Raw genomic sequence first — 26,698 nt, forward strand, 5'->3', positions numbered from 1 at the left:
GCTGGATGATAAAAACTCTTCATCTCATGCAAGAACAGGGTCAAGAAACTGGGACAAAGGCATGAGTGTGGAAGAATTGGACAGGACAAGGTTACCCAATGATTGAAAGCATAAGAGAACTGAAGAAGAAGAAGAAGAAGTAGTAGTAGTAGTAGTAGGTGGTGTTATGTGCATCATGCACCAATCCGTTATATAAGAGTGGTTGCCTTTCCCTTGTTTTATGTATTTTTCCATCCAGGAATCTCCTTTACTGTTACATCTTCTGTCTATACATATATAAATTGAAGCCCACATCACAGTTTTCGTTTCTATATTTGGGCCAATATCAGGAACTACTACATGGCTTTTGATACAGTTTTTGCTAATAGTCTGACAGATTAATGAGGAATACATTGCAAACTACAGGTCATATTCTGTCTTCTGAATAATTATTTGGTCATGAGAGAAGAGCAGAGTATTTTTATGTGCACCTGTGTGTCCTGTTATTAATCTGAGACTTTGGTAAAGTTCTTGAATCAATTGTCTAACAATGTAATCCAAAAATATAATGAAATTGCCCCCGAAGTATCTACAACAGCATGGCTTGCAAGGCTACTCAACAGCAGTACCAGGTTGGCCTGAGCTATTGCTACCAGGCAGCCTGTATGGACTACTGCCAATTCCTCAATAACATGGTAAGCTGGACATCTCACATAGTAATCAGATGAAAACAGAGCTTTCAGTACTTAGTTAATGTTTAAGGGGTGTGAAAGGAAAAGCAGGAAATGGTCACACAGTAAATGTAGCTTGTGCTGGACTGGTGTTGGCTTTCAGCTACTATTATTGTCACAGGATGTCACTACAAACTTCAGTAGTATGGACTAGACAATATTTGTGGCTCACGAGAACTTTCCTGGCATGCGCACTATAAATCATTCCAGATATACGAAAGTGATGATATTCAGTTACCTTACATAAGTCTCAGAATTTTAATCTGAATTCTATGCAGTGGCCCTAAAAAAATTACTGCTATGCCACACAAGTTGTGCAGTTGCAGATACTTTGTGCTAACTGTGTGAAGCTGGGGAAAGTTGGTTGTTCAATATATTGTTGGAATACATTGACTGACAGTGGAAATGGGAACTTTATCAAAGTGTCAGATTACTAATAGGATACATAGATGATGATCAAATAATTATTCAAAAGTCAGAAAAGACCTCCAGATTGCAATGATGATGATGATGATGAGGTCCCATACTCCAAGGAGTGTAGGGGACGATGCGGGAGACCCACACGGCTGACTAGGCAAGGTCCTAGCGGAGGTGGTTTGCCATTGCCTTCCTCCGACCGTAGTGGGGATGAATGACGATGACGACGACGACGACGACGACGACGACGACGACGACGACGACACAACACCCAGTCGTCTCGAGGCAGGGAAAATCCCTGACCCCGCTGGGAATCGAACCCGGGACCCCTGTGCGCACGAAGTGAGAATGCTACCACAAGACCACGGGCTGTGGACACCAATACATCACCTAGATAAAATGTGTAAGAACTAACATTTAAAAATTTCAGTAAAAATTCAAAGTATTGGCCTTTGAGGGGAAATTTCCAGTTAGCTTCAGAACAGTACTATATGAACAATCAATAGAACCAATAGCACATTTCAGATTTACACTGTGATGTTAGCTACAAATATCAAAATGATATCACTGGTAAATTACTTAAGTTTCAAATGACATGTGATGCATACATGGAACACTGCATGACAAAATAAGGGAGGATACAAAGTTTAAAATTTTACACAGTAATGATTACTGCTATTTTGAAATACTGAAGCAAATTTTAGACATTAACAGCAAATTTTAGACATTAACTAAGGAGGGCAAAAGAAGAACACAGCCAGTACAAATGAAATATTTAAAGAACGTCGAAGACATACTCTCAGAGATTAAAGAAGAAGAACTTTTAAGTAATCAATTATAAGCCAACAGGGAAGAGAGACATAGGACAACCAAGGAACAGATGGCTTCAGCGGAGACAAAACAGTTTGTAAGCCAGCTTCATGAAATGAAGAAGAAGAAGAAGAAGAAGAAGAAGAAGAAGAAGAAACTTGTCATGTTTTTTACATTTTAAGAAAAAATTAGGTACTCACATCTTCATTCCTGAGTTTCAGTATTTTAGTGTAGTTTCCAGGATAACCAACAAAACGACCCTTGAAAAATGCTATGTAAAATATTGATGAGTAGAAATTCACAAACTGGAAAATGAACACTTTGAATGTTAGATTGTCATCAAATTCTGTCTGTGTACGATGCATTTCTGAAACAAAATGAAGAATTTTTTCAAGCTGATGTTCTCAGTAAAACTGTTAAATTTTAGTAGAAATCAATCACATCTGAATAATGCAATGCAACTTTCAAACACATTGTTGCTTTATTGTATACATTTATGCAGTTATTTCAAAGTTCAACAAGCAAGTTTATGTGTCATCATTTAAAAACAGAGTCTTAATAGAGAAATTTAATTCTATATTTATTTAAGAAACTCTGAAAGAAATGGCTGTTTCCAACAAAAACATGAAAACAGGAAGCCCAAAATTTAGCTAAATTTATCAGAATAAAGGTTTTACATTAAAATAATATCATAACTTTTCATGTGATTGCATAGTAACATCTTCAAACTATGCACACTAAATTATTGATGGAATCACTAAGAAGTTACTACAAATAGTGAAAACAGTTATGAGGGTTGATAAGGGCTCGCCCAATCAACAATAAATTACTGTATCAACAATTTGTGGAAGAATTGTTGAGTTGTTTGAGGTAACAGGTACATTGATAAAAAGCTCCAGCTATTAGTTATAGCTTTGTAAGTCATTTTACAGTGGGCACTTTATCCTGAAATAACATTTCTTTAATCCTCAATAAGATGAAATATAAAACTATTCTTTGGATATAGAGATTTCTACTCCATACTACATTTAGCATCTTGCCTGTGCAGGGTTTTCATTGCATTATGATGCCTGGAATTAAAACTTTTGAAATTAATCCATAGTTTACCTTTACCTGTTATGCCAGCAGGAACATGAAGCAGATCTCTTCAGCAATGCACTGTGATAATTATACTGCTTCATGTTCTCTGTGGTATTCCACATAAGAAATAAGGATTATTATTTAGAATGAGAGACAATACCAGCAAATGAACTGAGTTATCTCCCATTTTAACCATAATGTATAGTACATCCCTTTAACAGAAAATTGTGCACAGTGGTTGTGAGAAAGCACGTCACACATGATCCACGAAAATTTCATACGATGTCATTGACATCCATCTCTTCTATAATCTCAGAACATGCTCTGAGCTCAAACATAATAATGTACCTCAAACCGAATGACCTCCTTAATGCCACCCACAACAGATTTAGAAAACATCATATGAAACCCAATTCACACTTTTCTCACATGATATCCTGAAAGCCAAGGATCAAGGCAATATGGTGGATGCAGAATTTTTTGACTTCTGAAAACCATTTGGCTTGGTTCCATTTCAATAAGTATTAAAGTAAGTCTGATCATATGAGGTATCAAACAAAATTTGTGACTGTACTGAGGATTTATTGGTAGGGAACAGACACCGCATTGTGCTGTAGACCCACTGTTAGAAGTAGAAGCAATTTTGCGGCTGGATCAGGGAAATATATTGGGACCTACAGTTCATGTTGTATAAAATGATGTGGCACACATTACTAATACCAGTCTCTGTTTGCAGATGATGCAGTTACCTATAAAGAAAGGATGCGTGAAAAAAGCTGTGCAAATACCCAGTCACATCTTGGTAAGATTTCAAAGTGGTGCAAAGGTTGGCAAATTGTTTTAAATGTACAGAAGTGTGAAATTATGCACTTCACAAAACACTGGAGTATCCTATGACTACAACACCAATTGTTCACAGCTCTTCGGGCTCTTTCTTGCAACCTCATATCCAAGCTTCCCTAGCATTGTATAAATCATAGCTCAAATTTTTTCACTGCAAATCCTCCTCTACTCGATTTTTCCATTTTGCATTATGTCTTCGTTTTTTCCCCTTGTATGGAGGTTGCCAACAAAGTACTACTTTCAGCCATCAGTCATCCCTAATCTCATTACAATCCCATACCATTTTAGACAATGTTTTTCTGCTTCTTGGGTGATGTAAGTGGGAATTTTCATTCACTTCTTGATTTTGTTATTTGGGTTTTCTCTCGTTTTGAAACTAAGACTACTACTCAAAAAATTCATTTGGATAACTTCAAGTATCTTTCAATGTTATGTCAATTCTCAATATCTGGCTCCATATAAGCAAATGCTTAATATTGTTAATTTATATCAGTGTTTTGTCTTTTTTAATTTGGTCTAACCAAAGGGTGGAAGTTAGCTTATTGATTGATTGTTTGGCTTGGTTGACCCCTGCCTTATTTCTTTTACTGGAACCTTGAGCTGAAACTATAACTCCCAGATACTTATTCTTTTGCTGTATCTCTAGTGGTTCCATCTATGATAATGCCATGATGATACTTCCCACAGAGATATTTTTCATTTTAGAAAAATTTATTGATAATTCTGCCTTACTGCATGTGTATGATTTTGTTAATAATGTACTCTATATCATATTATCTGCAGGCAATGTACTTTGATCATCACTGAATAATAAAATTGATGTGTAACCCCATCTATGTCTACACCCATTTCTGAACACTTTTTCATCAATTCATTAAGACCTTTTTACAAGGTGTACAACTTTGCTTTCACTGTTTGCCAATATGTGGTGACAACGGTAAGTAACGGTCAAAAGAAACAGATCACAGACATGAGGCAGTTAGCTTGGACCTTTGTCAACACAACCTCATTCAAACGTTAGTCGATTTGTGTCTGCATCATAAAGCTGTTCTTGATTGAAAATATCAGTTTACAAACCTAATTCTCGTCATTTGTGGGAGGCGTTACTGGTTTGTTTCAATGTGAAGAAAACAGCAGCTGAGTCTCATCGAATGCTCTAAAGTACATATGGTAAGGACGCTATTAGTGAAAGAACATGTTGTGAGTGGTTTCAACACTTCAAGAATGGTATTTTAACGTCGTACACTGGCATAGTGGTGGAAGAGAGAATGTTTCTGAAGATGCAGAACTGGACACATTGCTGAGTGAAGACTCGTGTCTCAAGGCTATGGGCATGATTCAGGAAGAAGGAACTTAGGTCCCAAGTGAGTAGAAACCAAGAGATGTTGAACAGCATTTGTGTGTTTGTGAACAGTTGCTTCAGAGGCAAAAATGGAAGAGATTTCTGCATCGCATTGTGACCGGGGACGAAAAATGGGTTCATTACGATAACCCTAAACACAAAAAATCATGGGGATATCCTGGCCATGCTTCCACATCGACGGCCAAACTGAATATTCACGGGTCCAAGATCATGCTCTGCATTTGCTGGGACCAGCTCGGCGTCGTGTACTATGAGGTGTTAAAACCAAGTTAAACAATCACAGGTGCTGGTTATCAAATGCAATTAATGTGTTTGAGCAGAGCTTTAAAAGACAAAAGGCTGCAATATAGCAAGAGGCACGATAAAGTGATTTTGCAGCACGACAACACTCGACTCCATGTTGCAAAAAGAGGTCAAAACGTACTTGGAAACGTTAAAATGGGAAGTCCTACCCCACCCACCATATTCTCCAGACATTGCTCCCTCTGACTGTCACCTATTTAGATCAATGGCGCATGGCTTGGCTGACCAACACTTCCGATCTTTTGAAGAAGTCACAAATTGGATCGATTTGTGGGTAGCTTCAATAGATGAACAATCTTTTCGATATGTGATTTGTACACTGCCCAAAAGATGGGAGAAAGTAGTGGCCAGCAATGGAAAATACTTTGAATGATACATGTGTGACCAATTAGTTTCATTAAAGCCTCAAATGTTGGGGGGAAAATTGCAGAAGTAAAGTTGTAATTATTGTCTCTGATCCCTAGTAAACATGCAAACACATTTAATCACAGCAACACACATTTTTATTTAATTTTTTTTTTTTTATTTGGGGAGGGGGCAGAGGAGGGCTGCGGTCATCATACGCTCCATATGCCATGGTAATGGGAAGAAACCCTGGCATGAGGGAGGCCTATAATATATTCTGCAGGGGTTTGCAGAGTATGTACGTAGAAGTAGATGCAGACATAGAAATGGGTATAATGGGTCTCTCAGTGGTGTGTACAGCAGTAGAGTTCTATTATTTCAATCTGGCATTGTATGATTTTTTTTTCTTTTAAAATACTGTGTTTATCTCACAATGCTCAATGATTACTGTACAATTAAAAAAAATACTCAAGCTACTAGAACAACTCAAAGTTACTATGGTGCAACACGTTGAATGGGTCATCTACACTTCAGCTTCTGTAAGAAGGGTGGACATGTGAATTATTCAGGGAAATATACAAAGCAGCACAAATCTGATAACATACTGTCTTAAAGACAAATACTATAGCTTAACATTTTTCGTAACATCTACCATGAATCAAGGGATTTTTTAGCATAAAGTAATAACTATCCCTCAGCTCACTCTTGTGTAATATTTATAGCATGCCGATGTGACATGCTGTTGTGACAGTCCCCAACGCAGTGCTGTTTACAATTAGAATGAAACTTTCAGAACTGATAAGTAACTGTCCCTCCCTTTGCCTTCACATTTAAAACTGGTGTAGGAAATTTTTTTCACCACCAGGCTTGACTTTGATACTTGCGGGATGAGGTTTACAGTGACTCCAGTTATGAAGGCGGGAATTTCAGACAAAATGTTTGTTCTTTTGAGTTTTCTTTTATTTGGCCTTTCCTTTGTTCTTTTCTCTTTTCACCAACGTATGCAACCTGTGATGAAGGTAAAGTCGGAGCTGGGGTTGGTGGGCTTGTTAAGCATTTTCAGCCCATCAATTTACTTTGATACTGACACACCTGAAAGATTAATATGGGATAACGGCCTCTGACTTCTAGAAATGCTGCAAATGATGAAATAATAAGCAAATTTTGCAATCCCAATGTGCTCCGTGTTGAAACTTTCACTTGCTTTTTCAGATCTCAACGTCATGAGGCTCATAGGATACTGGAAAACCATCAAATCTGGGAAAAGGATAAGATAGAAAAGCATGTATCAGTACTCATGTTGGATTGATACTTTACTTTAATGGCACAGTGTTTGCTGTTTTGGGCCAAAATTAAGAAAATGCAGCTACTTTCATACACCATGGATTCATAAATTAAGGAAAAATACTGGTAACTCTAAAAGTTGTCAGTTGCACATCATTAAATTTGACAGAAGTGAACAATATCTGACATGTTATTAGTAAAACAAGAAAACATCATTACAGTTGATGTATTTTTATTCAAACATAGGAGCTGTTTGAAACATACAAAATTAATGTGCCATTTTAGTATCATACAAACAACATCTATGCACAGTGTGGTGTTTCTGTTAGTTTTTAAATAATGTGTATGATTGTACTAACCGAGAATGTTGTTATCCTCTAACTCTGAACTGCTGCATGTTTAGCTAAAACTGTGTAACTTGACTTACTTAGAACTACTACTATGTTGCAGTAGTAATTGTGCTGGAACCTGTAAACTTTGATATATTGTGACTTTTTCCTAAATAATAAAAACTGTTTCTTCTGACAACAGTGATATTGCATCTTCCATTACAGTTAACAGCTGTATAGGAAACTGCATATACAGTTAGCACAATGTAAAATGGACTTTATCTGACAGTAAGTAGCAACAGTTCTACATGCACTGACAGCTAACTGAGGGTCATATGTATTCTGTGACTTCAGCAATATTGTCATTGCATGCCCTTTTATTCACGGCACACCCCATTTTCAAGATGGGACATCATAGCAAAAAATAACTGCCAAGCTAGCAGACACTGCAATGCATAGTTTAGCTGCCATTTTTGTCCCACCTTGAAGATGCAAGGCATCCATTAGTACCCACTTACATGCACAAACATAATGAAATTTCCCAAAAGTTGCTGATTCTAACCTACTTAACTAACAAAAATTTTAATGGTCACAATCATCATTCATTGATTATGTTGATGTGGGGTAACATATCAGTTTACCAAAGGGATATATTACACCACAGTTGTGTAATTATCCTGAACTGCAATACAGCACACAGCAATGTGTGATGTGGTTAATGATAGTTTCTAATGAACTATAGAAGAAGCTGGCCACTTGAGATTCTTCAGAGTGGTCAGCTACTCCCCATTCTTGATCGTCACCTATCCACCTCCATCCTAATGCTTTCCTTTCAGTGATTTTCCACACCTTTCCTCCATTCTGATCTCTCCTTTCTCAGGAAAAAGCTCATGATTCCTACCATCTGGCAAATGAGGTTGATACAATAAAAAAGAGCAGTTAAAAAGAAGACAAACACTTGAGGAAAAAAATTCTAATTAATAATAAAAAAAGTACAAAAACTAGTTGAACAGTCATGCCAGAGAAAACCAAGTGGTTAGGTAAGTTTGCAAATTGCAATTTCACAGGCTAAATGTTCAAATAACCTGTTCATTAGACCAACAGGTGAGGAAGACCAGGTGACAAAATATTTACTGACTACCTAACCCCCAAGAGAGATCTGCAAACAAATCCTTGACCACAGAGACAGACACCAGAAGAAACAACCAAAAACTTCTCTAACAAATAATTAGCTGGTCCTTAAATGTGAACCCAATCAAAAGAAGTGTCCATTTATAGTGTGACAAGCTATTACCCTTGGCTCTGCTCACATATCAGTAGTTCTGTTATGATAAGCGATGGTAAGTAAGATGCTGTACATGCAGTAACATTAGCTACTCTCATCTGTCTGCCTGCTTTGGTGAGCACAGTTTCCGCAGGATAATCTTACCATAATTTGTAGTGGTCTGATTGGCTACTTGCCTTTCTAAAATGCACCAAAACTGCACTATTAATGGCCTCAGTAAGATCCATACTCATTGTTGCTCTCACTCACTGTGACTGCAAGAAGGTTCAACACTCAGAGCATAGTAACATTCCTGACTTACAATCCAGAGGAAGTTAGGAAGAAATTTCTCAGGTGCATGAGACACCAACAAAATGCTTGAAAAGTTCTCAGACATTTTTAACTGTTGTTTTCAAACAGCATTTTCCCTCGAATCACAGGTTCTAAAGAACACAAGTCTAAAAGCAAAAAGTGGATAACATGAGGCATAAAAATCTCAAACAACATGCAAAGAGAACTGCCTAACTGCAGAAAAAGCCTCCACATGTTCATTCTCCTCAAGTTGCATTACAAAATACATTCAGCCATGTAGAAAAGCCATACATCAGAAAAAAAATAATGGCCAATGATAAAGTTATGTCAGAGACAGAAAATAAAAGCAAAGTAGTCTGGAAAGTAATAAATTATGAAGGCAATAGTAAAAAGGAACAAGGCAATAACTTATCCCCAAAGGGCTATAATTCTCTTGAAGTGATAGTATACAGACAATACAAAAGATATGATTTGTAATAAGAGAGGTAGCCCAAGCATCCACCAGAACAAATTGAAGTCTTGTCTCCTCATGCTCTATCTCTATGAAACAACCCTATGAAATTATTCACATAGCAAAAGCTTCAAAAAATATGTGCTTGGTAATGGATGGTACTCCAGACATAATCATAAATAAATGTATTATAAATATTGAAACACCCCTTTCAGATATAATCAACTTGTCCTCTTCACTAGGGAACTTTCCCAACTGTCTTAAACTTGCCAAAGTGATCCCTCTTTATCATCAGGTTTTGCAAGAATCGCTGTAAAAATTGTGTATGAGGATGTGCTGAAAGTAATGCGTGTGAACTTTTTATGTGAGAACTCTTAAAGCCTTTTAAATAAAAACAAACATGATTAACATTGAAACTTCCTGGCAGATTAAAACTGTGTGCCCGACCGAGACTCGAACTCGGAACATTGCACACATTTATTCTTCATGACTACATTTTTATAGCCCTCTTCCATGAGATGGCTTGAAATTGTAGTATGTAGCATGGCAGATTGTAACATAACTATGTCAGTACCTGAGAAACAGAATGTTGTAATTCAGTTTCTAATTCAAAGAGTTCATCTACACATGGTGCACCTTCTCCTTCAGCATGGCAATGCCAGTTAACACACAAGCACTGTGACATCAACAGTCCAACATTCTTGTGTTGACTGTCCTTTATCATCCTACTTACAGTCCCAACTTGGTCTCGTGTGATTTTCATCTGTTTCCAAAACTTAAAGAAGACCGTTAAGGACTTCACTTTTTGGTAGTGATGAAGCGGCAAAAGCAGAGATGAAATTGTGGTTCCATCAACAAAATCAAACATTCTGCAGTGACAACATCAGTCCCTCATTGGAAGAAATGGGTTCATAGTCAGGATGATTGTTGAGAAACAAAAATGGAGATGTGAAGAATGAAGAGGTAGAATGTGAACACAGTTTATTTGCTTAAAAAGCTTTAAAAAAATTGGAGGCATTACTTTTTAGGATGCCTTATGTAACAGATTGATCATCATCATCTAAAACTGTTGTTGACAACTTACCCCATGTTGTGAGACGATAAGCAAGCTTCTCATAAACACGGCTCATGACCATTATAAGAATTAAATTCACTACGGCACCTGTAAGGTTGGCTATGGCCTGTGCCTGTGATCTGAGGGTTGCATTTTGGAACAGTGGAATAGACACAAGCACTCTGTATATTATGATGGCAATAATGAAAATTATAACCAGGGACATCTGAAACAGAATAAAATTACAAACTACAATATCATATTACCACTGATATAATTTTTGTAGGGAAGATATTTTCTGCACCTACCAACGAATACAAATAGACCCTTTTTTTTAAAAAAGTTAATAATAATAATACTCAAACTGTATCAGATGCATGTTAAATATTTTTATACTTGTTTAATTTATTATTTAAATACACACAAAAATAACAGGAATATTAAAAGTCAGATATGAGATATTCACTGAATATTTGCACTGGGGGTTACAAGATGGAGTCCTCATGAGAGCAGATACTGCAGCATACCAAGAGAGCATAAACAAATTTAGATTTCTGGGCTTTCTACACTGCTGGCCAATACAAGCACTACACCAGGAAAGACAGAAAACAAGAAAATTAGTTTGGTGCTCAGAGCTGCCATTTCTGGAAGCAACAATAGCTCTAACTCTGCTGGGCATCAAACCAAAGTTAGCTAGGATGTCAGCCCCTGCTGCAACAAACTACACACCAGAGGTGCTAGTGAGTGGAGGAGTGCAGGTTTCTTAGTAACCATGGCAAGATGTTTTCAGTTTTGTGAAAGATCTGTAAAATGTGATGGCCAGAATAACAAATTAACACCCTCTCATACGGAGATAGGTCTTGAACATATAAGCAACATCTTACCTTGTTGAAAAACAGTCATGGAGACTCCAAAGACGGTGCACAACCACTGGCCTTAACTCGCCACAAATGTAACTGATGCTATCCAAATTAGTGTCTAAGTGAACCAGATGTGATCTTGTGTATCCCATGGAAACTCATACCATCATGCTATATGCTGGGTCCACACAATGACAACACATACATTCTGGCAATATTTGTTCACTTTGGGACCTTCACACATGTATATGTTATGCATATGCATGTTTTCATTTTGCCTCTGCTACTGAACCTCTTCCTTATTCTTTAAAGGTTTTCTCATTACTTGATTTTTATTGTACATATACATAGCCTGTTTAGCATATGCTTATTTTAGATCATAACAGCAAATGTAAGTTTTCCTCTTAATGGTTTATAGGTACTGCTTTGATATTTCTATTTTGATCTGTAAATGATACAACCATACATCTGGTTATTTATTATTTTTCCTTTTTTCTCTGTTTGTAGAAAATCTAATGATGCCCTAAAAAGGCAAAACATGTCACTAAATAATAATTATTACAACCAAGACTGTTTTACTTGAAAATAATCTTTATACAGATGATGAACCAGATAGCCTGAAGGAAAATTTTATATAAATACACAAACTACGTAACATCTAAATTGGTGTAACAGGGAATTGTGGCTGGTTGAGCAATTGGAAAATAAAAGGTGAAGCAACTCCTCTGGACACACATCAAAATCTTCTACCTGACATACCAATGAGGGGACTAGATATCACACAGAAGTTGGCTGCAGCCCTCATGGCTTGATATAAAACACACGGCAATAAATATATGACAGAGAGGGACGTGTTAAGGGCATGACAATCATTATGACCTAATTTTGTACAAGTGCTTAATTATTATTGCTGACCTCTATAATGACATTCTGTCTTCTATTATAAAGAATATGATGTATTAATTGCCTTGTAAGAATGCCTTGGAAGGCAGCACAATGAAATGAGAGGGGTATACCTGAAATAAACAAAACTGAGCAAAGGAAGCCACACACTTGCAGATTATTGGTAATCACATACGCTCACATTTAACACTTAATAAAAAGCATTATCTTCTTGGATTTCACTAGAGTGATATCTGAACTGATAGCGCTGAAATGACGGAGTCATGTGTCACTGGCAGCAGTGGAAAAATAAGTGTTGATTATGAGGTGGCTAATAATGAGATAAGGAGGGGTGATAGAGTGGGAGCAGTGCTGGGGTAGCCAGCTTTTTGTAGAAATTCTTCTATGAGCTAGACTACACACACACGCTGCCAGGATTGGAGTTCAGCAGTTGAACTGTGGTGGGGGTTATGCTGAGTGGTGTGGGTGGAAGGAGAAAGAGGCAGGAGGCAGGAAGAGGGTTGGAGATAGGTAGCTAACAGATCAGAGGGAGGCAACAGATGTGCATCATAGGACGGCATGAGGGAGGGATGGCAAGTACATGGGCTGGGAATGTGACAAACAGGCAACAAAGACAGTGAGTTGCGGCACATGATGAGGATGATGTGGAGGCATGGATATGGAGGGGCTGACGGGACAGGGAAAGGGAAACTATTTGGTAGAAGTTATATGAGAGAGAGAGAGAGAGAGAGAGAGAGAGAGAGAGAGAGAGAGAGAGAGAGAGAGAGAGAGAGAGACTGAGGTCAGGTGGATTATGGAAGTGGTGCGTTGCAAGAATAATTCCCATCTACATAGTTCAGAAAAGCTGGTGCTGGAAGGAAAGCTCCAAATGGGACACGTTGTGAAGCACAGACTGAACTCTCAAAGCTTCAGGATATTGGGAAAGGAAATTCTCATCACTGTGCCACCCATGGGTAACAAATGGGTTTGGGTTTTTGGGAGGTTAAAAAGGTTCCTTATGAGGGCCCATAAACAGATTGGCATGGGGATTGTGTCGATGGGTGACTGTGGCCATTCCATGGATTTGTTTATAAACCTTCCTCCAAAGGAAAAGTAGAAGTGTGTGAGAATGTAATTGGTAAGGTGAGGTAGTGGGCTTGGAGCCAGAAGGACAATGGGATAGGTATTGTTTGATAGCAGCAAAGCCTTGAGCATGAGGGATGTTGGTATATAGGGAGGAGACATCAACAGTATCAGAAAGGAATCCCAGCAGTAATGGAGTGGGATGGTTGAGAATTGGTGAAGGAAGTGATTGGTCTCTGAGGCTAAGCTGTGGGAAATTGGCAGTTTGTGACAGCCTTCTGTTAGCTACACACTGTGATTCATTGTGACAATGGTGGAGTCTTTGTCTATGGGAGGATGATTAAATCAAGGTCTGTTTTGAGTTTGCAAATGTCTGTCCTTTTTCTGTCAAGAAGTTTGTCTTCTTGGGAAGCCAAATCGGAGATTTCCAATGCCATATCATCACACACTCCTAATTCTCCCTCCATTCCTAAGAATCACTTAGTATCACCCCTAATGGATTGGAGCAGATGAACCACACACTTTGCCAGGGTGCTGCCTGGAAATGAGGGACAGCTTTTCCATGATTCTTCCCACCCCTCCTAAAGCAGTATTCTGTTGTCCACTCAACCTGTACAACATCCTGCTCCATCCCTATGCCACTCCCACTCCCTGTGGAAGACACAGATGCAAGACCTGCCCAATTCACTCACCGAGCACATCCTATTCCAGTCCTGTCACAGGCTTCTCCTATCCCATGAAAGGCAGGGCCACCTGTGAAAGCAGCTATGTCATATACCAGCTCTGCTGCAACTTCTGCACAGAAATTTATGTGGGCACAACCACCTACCAGCTGTCTACCATAATGAACAGCCACTGCCAAGAACAGAGTTGATCACCCAGTGGCACAACATTGTGTTGGGCACAACATAGTGAAGCTCCGTGGCTGCTTCACAACCCATCCCATTTGGACCCTTCTCTCCAGCACCACATTTTCTGAATTACATAGAACAGAGTTATCCTTGTAAGACATTCTCCACTCTCGCAATCTTCCTGACCACAATCTCCACTAACCCACTGTCTTCACACCCTCTAGCCAACAGTTTCCCCTCCCTATAACCTGTCAACCCCTCCAAATTCATGCCTCCATATCAGCCTCATCACACACCACACCTCCATGTCTGTTGTGCCCGTGTGTTGCATGCCTAGCCTGTCTATCTGCCACCTCTATCACATGCATTCCTATCCTGTATGATTGCTGCCTCCCTCCGAGACACTAGTTACCCATCCCTCCTCCTCCTCCTCCTTCCTCCCTCTTTTCCCCTCATCCTACACTACATGACATAACCCTACCCCAGTCCATCTGCTGAACTTTTTTGTTCTTCTTTGCTGCACACCTGTTAACAACTGACTGCTGTTGCTATTCGATGAATGGTTTGCTTTACTCCTAAATTATCTACATAAAAAGATATAATAATGGAATCTTAACAATCTTAAAAATTTACATAAAATAATATTTAAATATAAAATTTTAATCAAATGAAGGCAGAAAAATGTTAACCCACAAATACCATAATCTTGTGACATCATAATGTTGTTCTGAAGTCAATCATTTGTCATCTGTAAAATATCCTTATGACTGAGCCCAACTGAAATCTTATTTTTGATTTCTACTTACTTCAGCTTCAGTATTGTTGGGACATACTACATTAAAATTCCAGTCAGATTTGAGAGCACTGATGTCATACACAGTGATTTAATATCAGTCTCTCTCTATATTGGTAGGTGTAACAATGAAACTTCAGGAACAATGAAAGATTACACACGGAATATTTATATATCAATACAAAATAAACTGAGCTAGAACATACACTAGAAAGCAGTAGCAAGAAGCTGGTGCTTGCTCCTTTATACATTAGACTAGGAGTCTTTCTCCTTTTAACAACAACTCAATAGTCTGGTGAGGCTTTATGATGCAGCACAGCAGTACAAAAAGTTTTGAGACTGGATAGTTAAAAATAAAGAAAAGTTATCATCACATCATTGACTTTTCATGTGAATTTCTGCACTACCCTGTTTTGTGAGTGGCTGCATCACCTGTGATGATTTTTTTCAGAAAAGAATTGTCCGCATTTTGTATTTCAATCAAGTCATGGCAGGTATCCCTGCTTCATCATTTTTTGTTTAGGAGTCAAGGTGTGAGGGATAAATCTGACATGCACTTGTCTTCTTCAAACCATCCTGGAGAATGTGTTGAACATTTGATTTAGAGATGTTTCTCCACTGTGATTTGTTGACAAAAATGTTGACACATTAAGGCATCACATCCACTACTTCACACTACCTTCTCACCACTGACTGACTGAATGATCATTTGTCACTTACAGTTTTTAGTTCAAGCTGCCACTGTAGTTCCTGTGCTAATGTTGCTTATATGCCAGGAGTAAAATCAATCTAACTTTCTGGAGAGATGATATGGATCATGAAATTTCTTTTGGATACCTGAATCAGTTTATGCTTTCTATTGTCTAATTCTGTCTGCTTCCAATTTGTTTCGGAAAGCATTACAATGGTATCATTGCTGTTTCAGAAGGACAGGAGGAGGAAATCTTAAAAGGAGCTACACTGGGGCAGATCTATCTCGTGTGGCAGATTTAGTTTACATGTTGCAGATCCTACACTGAACCACGTTGTAAACTGTTTTACCTCAGATGTTTACTAATTTTGTTAAACAATAAAACTGAATGAAAAGTGTGAGTGAGATTTCAAGTTAAAAAATGTAAAAATAAGAAGTCAAGTAGAAATATTTTTGCCATTTCACATCACTCGACTTAGAATATCTAGACAAAATGTGGTAAACTTACAAACCTTTCCAACTCCTACTCCACCTATCATGCTTCATGATGTAAGTACAAGATGAGAAAATAAGTTGAGAGGTTATGCAAATTACAAAACAAAATATACTTACTTAACACGAAGGTGAATATGCATGAGAAAATGTGATTAAGAAACTCACCATCAAAAAAATTATTCCAATTCCTGCAGCAATGCGTTTGTGCCGTAGGGAGGAAGGGAAGCTTGGTTCCCTCACTCCAGTAACAGGATTACGTTCCAGAAATGGGGCACGTGCTGCGAACTCTGGCCGTGGCCGTTCCTCTTCCTCCTGGAACCCCATGCAATCCCAGTGATGAGCCAGGCTTGCAGACTTGCGTTTCCAGTACTCCAGGAAAGTTACAGCTGTAGTAGAAGAGTAGAACTGGCACTGTATAAGCATGACTGGGGCTGTGTTGACACTACTAGGAATTTATTGCTTAGTTTTGTAGAAACTTGAATTGTCAAAGAGCAGCAGTTTAGCATTTGTTTATCAATACTTGTTTCTATTTCTCTATTTGGGACAAGTGGCCTTCATCATTGATTGTGTTATTACTTTCATTTTAAGTTCAAATGTCAAACTTGTCATTCTGAAACTACTAAAAATACATGTTTGTTTTTGTGTGTGTGTGTGTGTGTGTGTGTGTGTGTGTGTGTGTGTGTGTGTGTGTGTGTGTGTGTGTGTGTGTGTGTGTGTGTGTGGAGGGGGGGGGGGGGGGGAGCGAGCAGGATAGTGAAGATACAGTGAATAATAAATACAAATTTCCAGTTTTAAAAGCCATTTCACTTGACATTAGCAAGAGGATTGCGCAGGACAGGTCTCATCGATTTGGCTCAAACTCTAAGTAGAAGCAAGCATATGACCCTTTGAGTTTCCTAAAATATTACATCTGAGTGGGTCATAGGAAATGAGAAAAAAAATACTCTAAAGTTTTTTGATTAAATTATGAGTGATTATATGGGTGACAATTGTACCTTTCGTGGTGTTACGCAGCCAGTAAGTGTACAGTGTGATAATTTGGCAGCATGAGCTTGATTCCTGCTGCTACCCAAATTTTTTTTGCTTATTGTATTTTATTCCTAGCAATGTTAAAATTTACATATAGTTTAACAGTTCAATTTATATACATAAAATTAGTATACACAGCTTACAGTTAATAATGATTACTTTAATCTGAATAATGAATATAGTTAAACATGGGTTGTTTTTGAATGACTCATCTCTAATGGTTTGTGATTTCAACTTTTTTCTGAGATATTGTAATGGTCTCTACAGTATGTACTCCTCTTACTCAACCATGTTATATAAATATCTATCACCAAGTCAAAAATCTAATTAAAAGATTACAAAGATTATGTATGCTACAAAAACAGCAAGAATTATTCTTGAGGAAAGATGCACATCATGCAGCATCAGTTTACTGCTCCTGTTTTCACTCCAATGGTTCAATATGCTTGGTATGCATCAAACTTGATAGAGGGAAAAGCCTCCATTTAAAAATGTGAATGAAGTAGGCTTTCCACTGAAGCATATTTCAGAAAAATGTTTATGCTGAAAAAATGCATTCATAAAATGTGTGTTGTGTGAACAATATTTATGTTTTAAATGTTTCTTTGATGATTATTGCCCAAAATATGTAATGAAGCTGCCTGTAATAAATAAAAAACAGGTAATTCCTTGATAGAATTTTCAGAAACATTACTTCCATTCATAACTACATCCAGTTATGAAAACTGGCCCCTTTAACTATAATAATTATTCAAATTAAAGCCATTATAACTAACTGTAAATTATATATATTTTATGTAAATAAATGAAACTGTTAAACTATGTTTAAATTTTTTAATTGGTAGTTCCAAATTGCAGGGAATAAAATACAATGAATAATTATTATTCTGTACACTAACCAACTGTGCCACACTACTGACTGCACAGTTGTTATTCAAAAATCACTCACAATGTGGTCAAAAAACTTCCAAAGAGAGTTTTCTTTTTTCCTATGGACCACTCACAAAGTATTTTAGGAACTTTGAAAGGTCATATACTTGCTTCTATTCACACAGTTTGAGCCAAACCAGTGAGAACCATCCCACGTCCTCCCCTTTTAAGATGAATTAGCCACATAATATAACCAGTCACGTATAGTTGTTCCACGTAAGTGTCCCATAAATGCACCTAATATTGATAATGAGGAACATACATCTCGTCTATGAAAATCAGACATAACAGAGTAAACCTAAAACTGTGGAAGAATGGAACAACAAATGATGGAGAAAAGAAAACATCTAGTATAGTGTCTTTTCATGATTACAGCATTCTATTGGTGTTTCATAGTTCTATTGAGATTTCCTTGTACTTGATTTTGTTGTTTCCTTGCACTGGAAGAATCTTAGTACTGGTATTTTTTACCACTGGATAGAATAGATGACACTGTTACCATATTCCAAGACAACTGATAACTAACTAGAACTTCATTTCATGTACTTTCTTTCATAAAATATGCAAAAACTAAATGTACTATAACCTTGACAGGTCCTCTGGTATGGTTAGAATTTCAATTTCTTCATAACAGCAGAAGGACAGGTAAACACTTTACTGAATTATTGAGACTTCACTTTGCCACTGCAGCATTCTGTTTATAATCTCACTCTAAACCTGTAAATTATGTGGCGATACAGTTGCAACAGAACTTCTCACTCCATATGAACACAGGGTTTAACAGTGAACTGAGCAATAGCACTAGCAACCAAAATTAATTACTATTCTCCGTCTCACTACTCCACCATATCTACACTCAAACGGGGAAAAGAAGACTGAAATAATAAAATACTTATCTTGAAAATTTGTGGCCTAGATGATTGTGGGTGGGTTCCTTACAAGACATCAAACACATTGACCTTTCTTATGCAAATACATGTGTACCAAAAGTATTATGATATGCGGATATAGAACACACTGCATTTTGACAAATGTCATATGTTAGGAATGTTACTTGATAAAACTCTAATACAGCTGTCATCTGCATTCAGGCTGGTGTATGCAGGGGACAAAGGAGGGTAAGAATATGGGGAGGTGACTGTGGTGGTGCGTGGGGAGATCTCTCCAGAGAATAAGCAGAGATATCTGCATATATCTACAGTAACTACGCTGGTGTAGGAGAAGGGAGGTCACAATAGAGCCAGACAACTGTGACAAGTACACATAGCCTACAAACAGAAGACAACATGAGAAGCCAGTGGGGCAACAGGTTGGATATACATGAGTGCAGGTACGCTGACAGGGACAGGAGGAGATTGATATTTGGAGGGTTGTTGAAGTGAAATGATTGAGTGACTGTTTTCACCCTTGAAATTTAGAGAAGCTGGTGTTGGAGTGGGGTGGACTAGCAACATAGCCTGTGAACCAGCCTTGAAACTGACAACATCGTCGTGAGCAGCACTATATGACACTGACTGGCAGTCTAGCCTATACAAGAAGCTACACAGCAATTATGTTTAAGTCTATATATAAACATGGCTGCCCCTCATGAAAGTTATGTGACAAGATTACAGACTGACCACAAGATAGGATCAGGTAAAGAAGTTAGCTATCACCTTTTCCAAAACAAATGACTTGGCTTGGGCTCTAATTATTTTATAGAAACACTAGGATCACACAAACTGGACGTTGAGTATAAACTCATTCCTTCATAATGGGAGTATAGCATCTTACTGCTGCAAAGTATCAGTTGGTGGCAACAACTGAAGCAGATTACTATTACTACTACTACTAGGGTTATCATCATTAAAATAAATTACTTACCCCAAAATGAAACAAAAATTGCATAGAAGACTGTGCCTGGATGATCAAAGAGGTAGGCAAATTGAGCATAGCCACAAACATCACTCAGGTCCCAATAATTGCAACCAATTTCCACATCACAGAGAGGACACATCTTAAACTGTCCTTGGCTACTGCATACTTCTTTTGCCAGTCTATTTGAGTGCATTGTGCAAACACCATACATGAAGACCAACAAGCCAACCACAGCAGCAGGCAGTAGCCATCCAGTGTAGAAGCCTGCAGTTTTAAAAATGTGTTACAAAAAAATCCTATCTTATTCACAGTTCAAAAAAAATTTTAAGCATTGGCTGTTACATATGTGGCCAATATTGGAACAATAAATGTAGGTACATTCAAAATTCATACAAAATCAAGAAAGAGAGGGAACCAAACAATACAATTATCAAAGTCAATAAATATTGGCTTATCAGAAACTGATATTCATGAAACAAAACATGAAAAAGAACACAGGTGTCTCAGAAGATACATGTCAGATGAAGCAAGAAAAAGAGTAAGTGACTGAATACAGTGGAAAGTGGGAGAAAATATATGGCAGAAAATTGACACTGAACGCGATTCATTTCTCTTCTACCAGTGCTACTTTCTGTGAATCTCTTTGTTATTCTCTTAATTTACTTTTTACAATAACAGCCCTCTTACTAAGCCTCTAACTTCTTTGTTCATTACATGTTACTATACAGTTTTAGTGACTGCCAGAAGGAAATTGTTTGTTTTCTTACTGCTATATTAAGCAAACTTTGCAGATCATTGACCAAAGATATAAATTCACACTAAAACATCTAAAGATGGGCATATTTGCAATCAAATTACATTAAAGAATATTGTATTGGAAATTAAAAATGTAACAGAAATAATACGTGGATACATAAAGAAACAGTTACTTCACATGTAAGTTAAACTAGTGCATTTATCACTTTCGTCCTAGGATTTCAGTGACTCACCAAGCCAAGCAAAGTAGATTGCTATCTTCTCACCAAAATATTCTCTAATATGGTCAAGTGGTTGGTACTTATACCACTTTCCCCAACGGGCCCAGTATTCATAGAGGACCTGACGGGGATTGAGTGGTCCTAGTGGTGTGCCATCAGTTCTTCTCTTCACTTCATAAGGCCCCTTTGCAATAAAGAAGAATTTATCAGTTATTTCTTACCAGTCTCTGTAAGTAATAAAACAACTACTCAGTAAAAAACCTTCAATAGTTTGTTTTATATTTAGTGCTGATTGACTCTGGAGGACTGTCACAGCAGTGACTTAGGTATGACTGACTGCTATAACAATTTGCATGTTGATGTGGAATAGTGTGCTCAACAGCTTTGGAAGTTTTGAGAATTGTGCTTGCTTACTGCTTAGTTTGATGCCATTTCAATGAATGCACTACTGGCAGCCTCTCTTTACACTGTAATTCGCTTTAAGCCCAAAGGATACCATTTCAAGGTAGATTATAATACTTCAATGTCAGTTCCACATTAGCAATATTGATAGACTTTCTCATCAGATTTTATACTCTCCTGTGAACTCAGCAAATGTTTCACACAGTACTGTGTTGAGGAAAATGAAACTATTTTTTGTTCTCTGTATTGTGGAGAATGAACAGAAAATATTCTGGTTGAAGCTTGCATTATGAGATTGTACAAAAGTGTTTTGGTTGTAAATGAATGTTTGTGTCTATCCACCAAAATGTAGCACATAACTGTCAACAGTACATTATACTGCAAATAAATACTCCTAATAGGTACAGTATCTCTCCAAATATCAGAACAAGAAAAGAATAAGGTGAGAAATATTGAGCACGTATGAAGTTTTCAGCACTAAGAGCATGGCAAATTGTGCAAAAAGGGTTGCACCCAAAGCCTTGGTGTCACATCTTGCTCACCACAGCCAAAAACTTAATTTTATTTTTTATTTCATATAAATAGTACATGACACTACTTGAACTGATTTTTTAATTAAATTCAGTGATTGAATAATAATAATAATAATAATAATAATAATATTTATAATTTCTCAAAGGAAAATAAAGGTTATTAAAATGACTCAAATTAGATGCAGATGTAGAAATTAAAACACTGTAATACAGCTGTGAAACCAGAGTGGTTATATGCAAGTGAATATTTAGTATCAAATTGTAAGCTACCTAGTTTAGAAGTAGGCCACCTGGAAAGGTTTAAAATGTGCATATCTACCAATTAGTATCAAATTATTTGGACATTGGTGTGTCATGGCACAGTTAGCTGCATTATACCATTCACATTGCAGAATGTGATGGAGTAAGTCAATTGGTGCAAATCCATAACTGAAGTGAGTGTAAAAGTGGTCAATTAAGCTCAGAATATCATATGCATTAATCACACACTATCCAAAGATCAATAACACAATCAGTGACACAGTAGGGAGCATTGTCCTGATCACAGCTGCAGGTATTTCTGGCAGATGTTCCACTTTCTTCTGTCCATTGCATCTTCTGGGGATGCTGTTGGTTATACCTTCTGCAATGTCCTCATCTCCCTATCTTTCCACCAAGTCCTTGGACGACCTCTTGGACGTCTTTCAGTCAGCTGGGAATTGAACACTCAGTTGGGGATAGATTCTCCAGCTCTGGAGACATGTCCCAACCACCAGAGTCATTATCCTCTGATGGTCCTACCATCAGCAGCGTTCACAAAACGTTGGTACAAGTCCTCTTTTTGCCTCCTTTCCCATCTTCCATTTTCTCTGTTGAATGTAGGCCCATAGATCTTTCTGAGCACTTTCCTTTCAAATGCACTCTTCAAGTGTTTGTGAAGTTGGCCATGTGTTGCGGCCAAATAATAGAACCAGTTTTACTAGTGCCATGTAAAGTTTGATCTTGCTGTTTTGTGAGCCCAAGTGTGACTTGAATAAGTTATTGAGACTAAAGAAGGCATGATTAGCATTAACTATTCTCTGTTGAACCTCTTTCTTAACCTTGATTTTATTAGATAGACTCAATCCTAGGTACTTAATTTCTCTACTCGTTCAAAATTGTGTCCGCCTATATTGATAGTGGTAGGCTGTCATTTCACAGAGGCCAATGAGTGGGAACTAGTGTAAATATAGAAATCATTCACATACAGAGCAGGGGTGACTAATGGTCTGGCAGAGGCCACAAGTCCATTAAATGCAATGATGCAATGAGAAGGATACTTAATATGGAGCATGTGGAGAGTTAAGAAGGGTGGCAAAAAATGAACTCTTAACAGCCTGTGGACAGGAACTGGAAAATAGGTAGAGGGTCCCCAAAGACCCCATTCATGGAGTGTAAGCAGGTTGTGATGGTGTCAAGCCGCTTTGTAGGCCTTACAAAGATTGAAGAAAAAAGCATCAAGATGTTGGCAGTGAGAAAAGGCCTGTTGAACAACGGTTTCCAATCAAAGTTGATGATCAACTGGAGATGGTCACACACAAAAGCTGCAATGTTAAGAAGATGAAAGGTCCTGAGATACGAAGACCCAATTGAGCTGATGACTAACCATCCATTCTAGTAATTTGCGAGGGACCTTAGGCAGGCTGATCAGACAGTAAATATCAAGGGATTATGGATTCTTGCCAGGTTTAAGGACAGGAACCACAATAATGTCTCTCCATTGAGGGGGAAAAAGTGCCTTGGAGCCAAATACAGTTAAACACCTGGAAGAGATATTGTCGTCATGGAGGATTGAGGTGTTGAAGCAATTGATTATGCATGGAATCAGGGCTGAACTGTGCGAAGAAGAGGGGGCCAAAAGAAGTTCCCTTTCAGTACAAGGTTGATTGTAGGATTCGATCTGACAAGGGGTAAAACATTTAGCAGGAAGCTTCAGCCCCCTGTTTCTGGACGAGGAAGGCGGCTGGATAGGAGGGTGATACTGATGACATTGAAAAATGGGCTGCAAAGTGTTCCGTAAGAACTGATGGATCTGTGCAAAAGCCACCTGGAGTGGTAAGGCCTGGAATGGAAGGCTCCCACTAAAATCTGGGAGGGTTCGGAGTGTAGTCCACACACCCCTGATGAAGGGACAGAAGAACCTAGGGAGGAGACAAAGCATTCCCAACACACCCATGTGCTCGACTGATTAGCTATCGGGCATATACTACATGATGTACACATGTTGTTGGAGCGATCTCTGTTTATATATGTATTTTTTGTGACAGCTATGATCGCTTGATTTTAAGACCTTCACTCCAATTACTAGTTTTGACTAAATCACGCTGTCATCATCAGATTGGGATTATACTTTGCATACCTGTGGTGTTTTTTGTATTGACATTTTGCTCTCAAAATGTTTATGACACATGTATGTGAACATGTATGCAAAGTGTAATGCCAATCTGAAGAGGGCAGCATGATCCTGTTGAAACTAGTAATTTAAATAAACGTCTTAAAATCAAGCAATCCTGGCTTTCACAAAAAATATAATAGTAATGGGCTTTGACATGAAGAAATTTAAAGGTAATAAGACTGGCAGAGAATGGCTGCTACTTAATATGTTGCAAGGTGCAGTGACTATCACGGATGGCAGTGGCAATAGCCACACTCCAGGATGGAACAGGCAAGTGAGGCTTGAGTGGGGAATGACAGGGCAAACTGCCTTATCAAACAGATTACACATGACTTCATCAATACAACCTGACAAAGAATGTGTGAACATGATCTGGGAGGTATATAGAGGCCAATCATCACTATGTGAAGCCCAGCAGAGAAAGCTAGCCATTGTGAGGTGGGAAGAGAATGAGAGAAAAGGAAGTGGTCACTACCACAGACGTCATCATGTGGTGAGCAGTATAGGAAAGGAAGAACAGGAGGGGAAGTGACCGCAAGGCCAATGACAGAGACAGTGCCATATGCAGAACTAAAATGAGTAGGGGAACCATCATTAAGAAGGCTTAGCTCATGGTCTGCAAGAAATTGGTCCCTGGGAGCCCCTGACCAGGTGAAAAAGCACTGCCCCGCAAAGTGTGATGGGCACTAAAATCTCCAAGGAGAAGGAAGGGAAGTGCAAGCAGCTGAAGGAGGGCAGTTAGGACAGCGGGTGTAGGTGACCTGTCAGGAGGGAGGGAAAAATTGCAAAAGTGACCACAGGGTCCAAGTTGACTGGACATACCAACATGCAGATGCCACCAGAGGCCCTCAAAGGGCCAACCCAGTTCCGACAAACCACGGACTCCACAAAAAGTCAGTGAGCAACCATCAGTGAAATGAAATTCCTGGAGAATAACACAAGTTGCCAAGTAAAAGGCAATAAGAGAGTGCAACTCTAGGGGGTGATGGTAGTATCCATTACAGTTCCACAGAATAAGCATGGAGTGGGTATCCAAATGGTAGGCAAATGGGCTGGAGCCAATCACACTACCAGGTCACCATCTGTCACCAACAAGGGTCAGGTGACACCAATAAATAACAGGTCAGACTCATGTTGCAAAGTTGGAGATGGTGCCTTCAGGTTCACTAGGGGTGCCTTGTCCCTGAGAGTCCTAGTCCTACTCCTACTCCTACTCTTTCTTAGGTCGAGGAGGGCAGAGTGTGGAGGGAAAGCAGGCTTCTGTAAGGTCTGGAGCATAAAGAGAGCCAGTGACCTTGGGGCGCACTGACTGTGTGTCCCATGACTGAGTTTGTGATAGTAGGCCTCTGGCATTGGAGACATCAAGGTGAGAGGACCCAGGAGGGAGCCACATCACTGGTGGGCATCAAAGAAGGGGTACACTTCTCTGGCCAGGGAAGGAGAGCAGCACCCATAAGTGAGAGCATGGAAACTGCAGGGGAGTGGGAGTGGAAGTGGGAGAGAGAGAGAGAGAGAGAGAGAGAGAAGACGAAACAATTCTGGGAGGAGGGGAAAGGATGTGTCAGAGGAAAAGGTAGAAGTCATTGATACAGGTTGAAGCCAGTCATATTTTTTATGAGCCTCAGTGTAAGAAACTATCAGGGGTCTTATGCTCCTGTATCATCTCCTCTTCTTATAAATTAGGCAGTCAGGCAAGCATGGAGAGAGATGGTTTCGACAATTACCGAACATGAGCAGTGGGACACAGGGGCTCCCCTCATGGACTGATTGTCCACATTCACTACATAAAGGCTCTGCCTTACAGTAGGAAGACGTGTGCTGATATGCAAGCACTGAAAGAATCACAATGGTAGTGAGACGTACAGCTTCAGGTCACACTGATAACACTTGACCTCTCATCCTTCTCTGGCAGGGTACCTCCCTCAAATGCCACAATAAAGGTGCTAATATCAGTGTGATTATCCTTATAACCTATCTGAACATGTGAAACAAAATGAATGCCCCATCACTTCTGATCTGCCCAGAGTTTCTCATCAGTTTGAGGGATGAGGCGCCTGTGAAAAATGACTCCCTGAGCCATATTCAAAGACTGGTGAGGAGTAATGAACACCAGGACATCACCTACATGGTCACTAGAATGGAGGGCTGCAGAATGGATGCAGAATAAGTTTTGATTGACAGTGAACTCAACCGAATCTTACTGAAAGACTCCACTTTGGCAGACTTGTCTTCGACGTTTTCGACAGAAAATAACAGCTTAGTGGCAGTGAATGTGTCCCCATCCATCCTAATTCAGACTAGGTAACAAGGGAAGTGTTGCACCCCAAGCTGGTGAGC

The 26,698-nt window shown here is 38.7% G+C and overlaps 1 protein-coding gene across 1 annotated transcript in view; it reads right to left on the minus strand.

The window, feature by feature from the left end:
- The window catches only part of LOC124789471 (anoctamin-7-like), a 101,891-nt gene that overhangs the window by 27,369 nt on the left and 47,824 nt on the right, over window positions 1–26,698 (minus strand). Inside the window, exons 5-9 of the mRNA XM_047256837.1 lie at window positions 21,026–21,197; window positions 20,043–20,300; window positions 16,386–16,606; window positions 10,596–10,791; window positions 2,138–2,304 (exon numbers count right to left, since the gene is read on the minus strand). Of these exons, the coding sequence (XP_047112793.1) occupies window positions 2,138–2,304; window positions 10,596–10,791; window positions 16,386–16,606; window positions 20,043–20,300; window positions 21,026–21,197 (1,014 nt within the window). The remainder of the gene's footprint in view (window positions 1–2,137; window positions 2,305–10,595; window positions 10,792–16,385; window positions 16,607–20,042; window positions 20,301–21,025; window positions 21,198–26,698) is intronic.

The sequence above is a fragment of the Schistocerca piceifrons genome, chromosome 3, assembly GCF_021461385.2.
Source record: "Schistocerca piceifrons isolate TAMUIC-IGC-003096 chromosome 3, iqSchPice1.1, whole genome shotgun sequence".
Taxonomy (NCBI): domain Eukaryota; kingdom Metazoa; phylum Arthropoda; class Insecta; order Orthoptera; family Acrididae; genus Schistocerca; species Schistocerca piceifrons.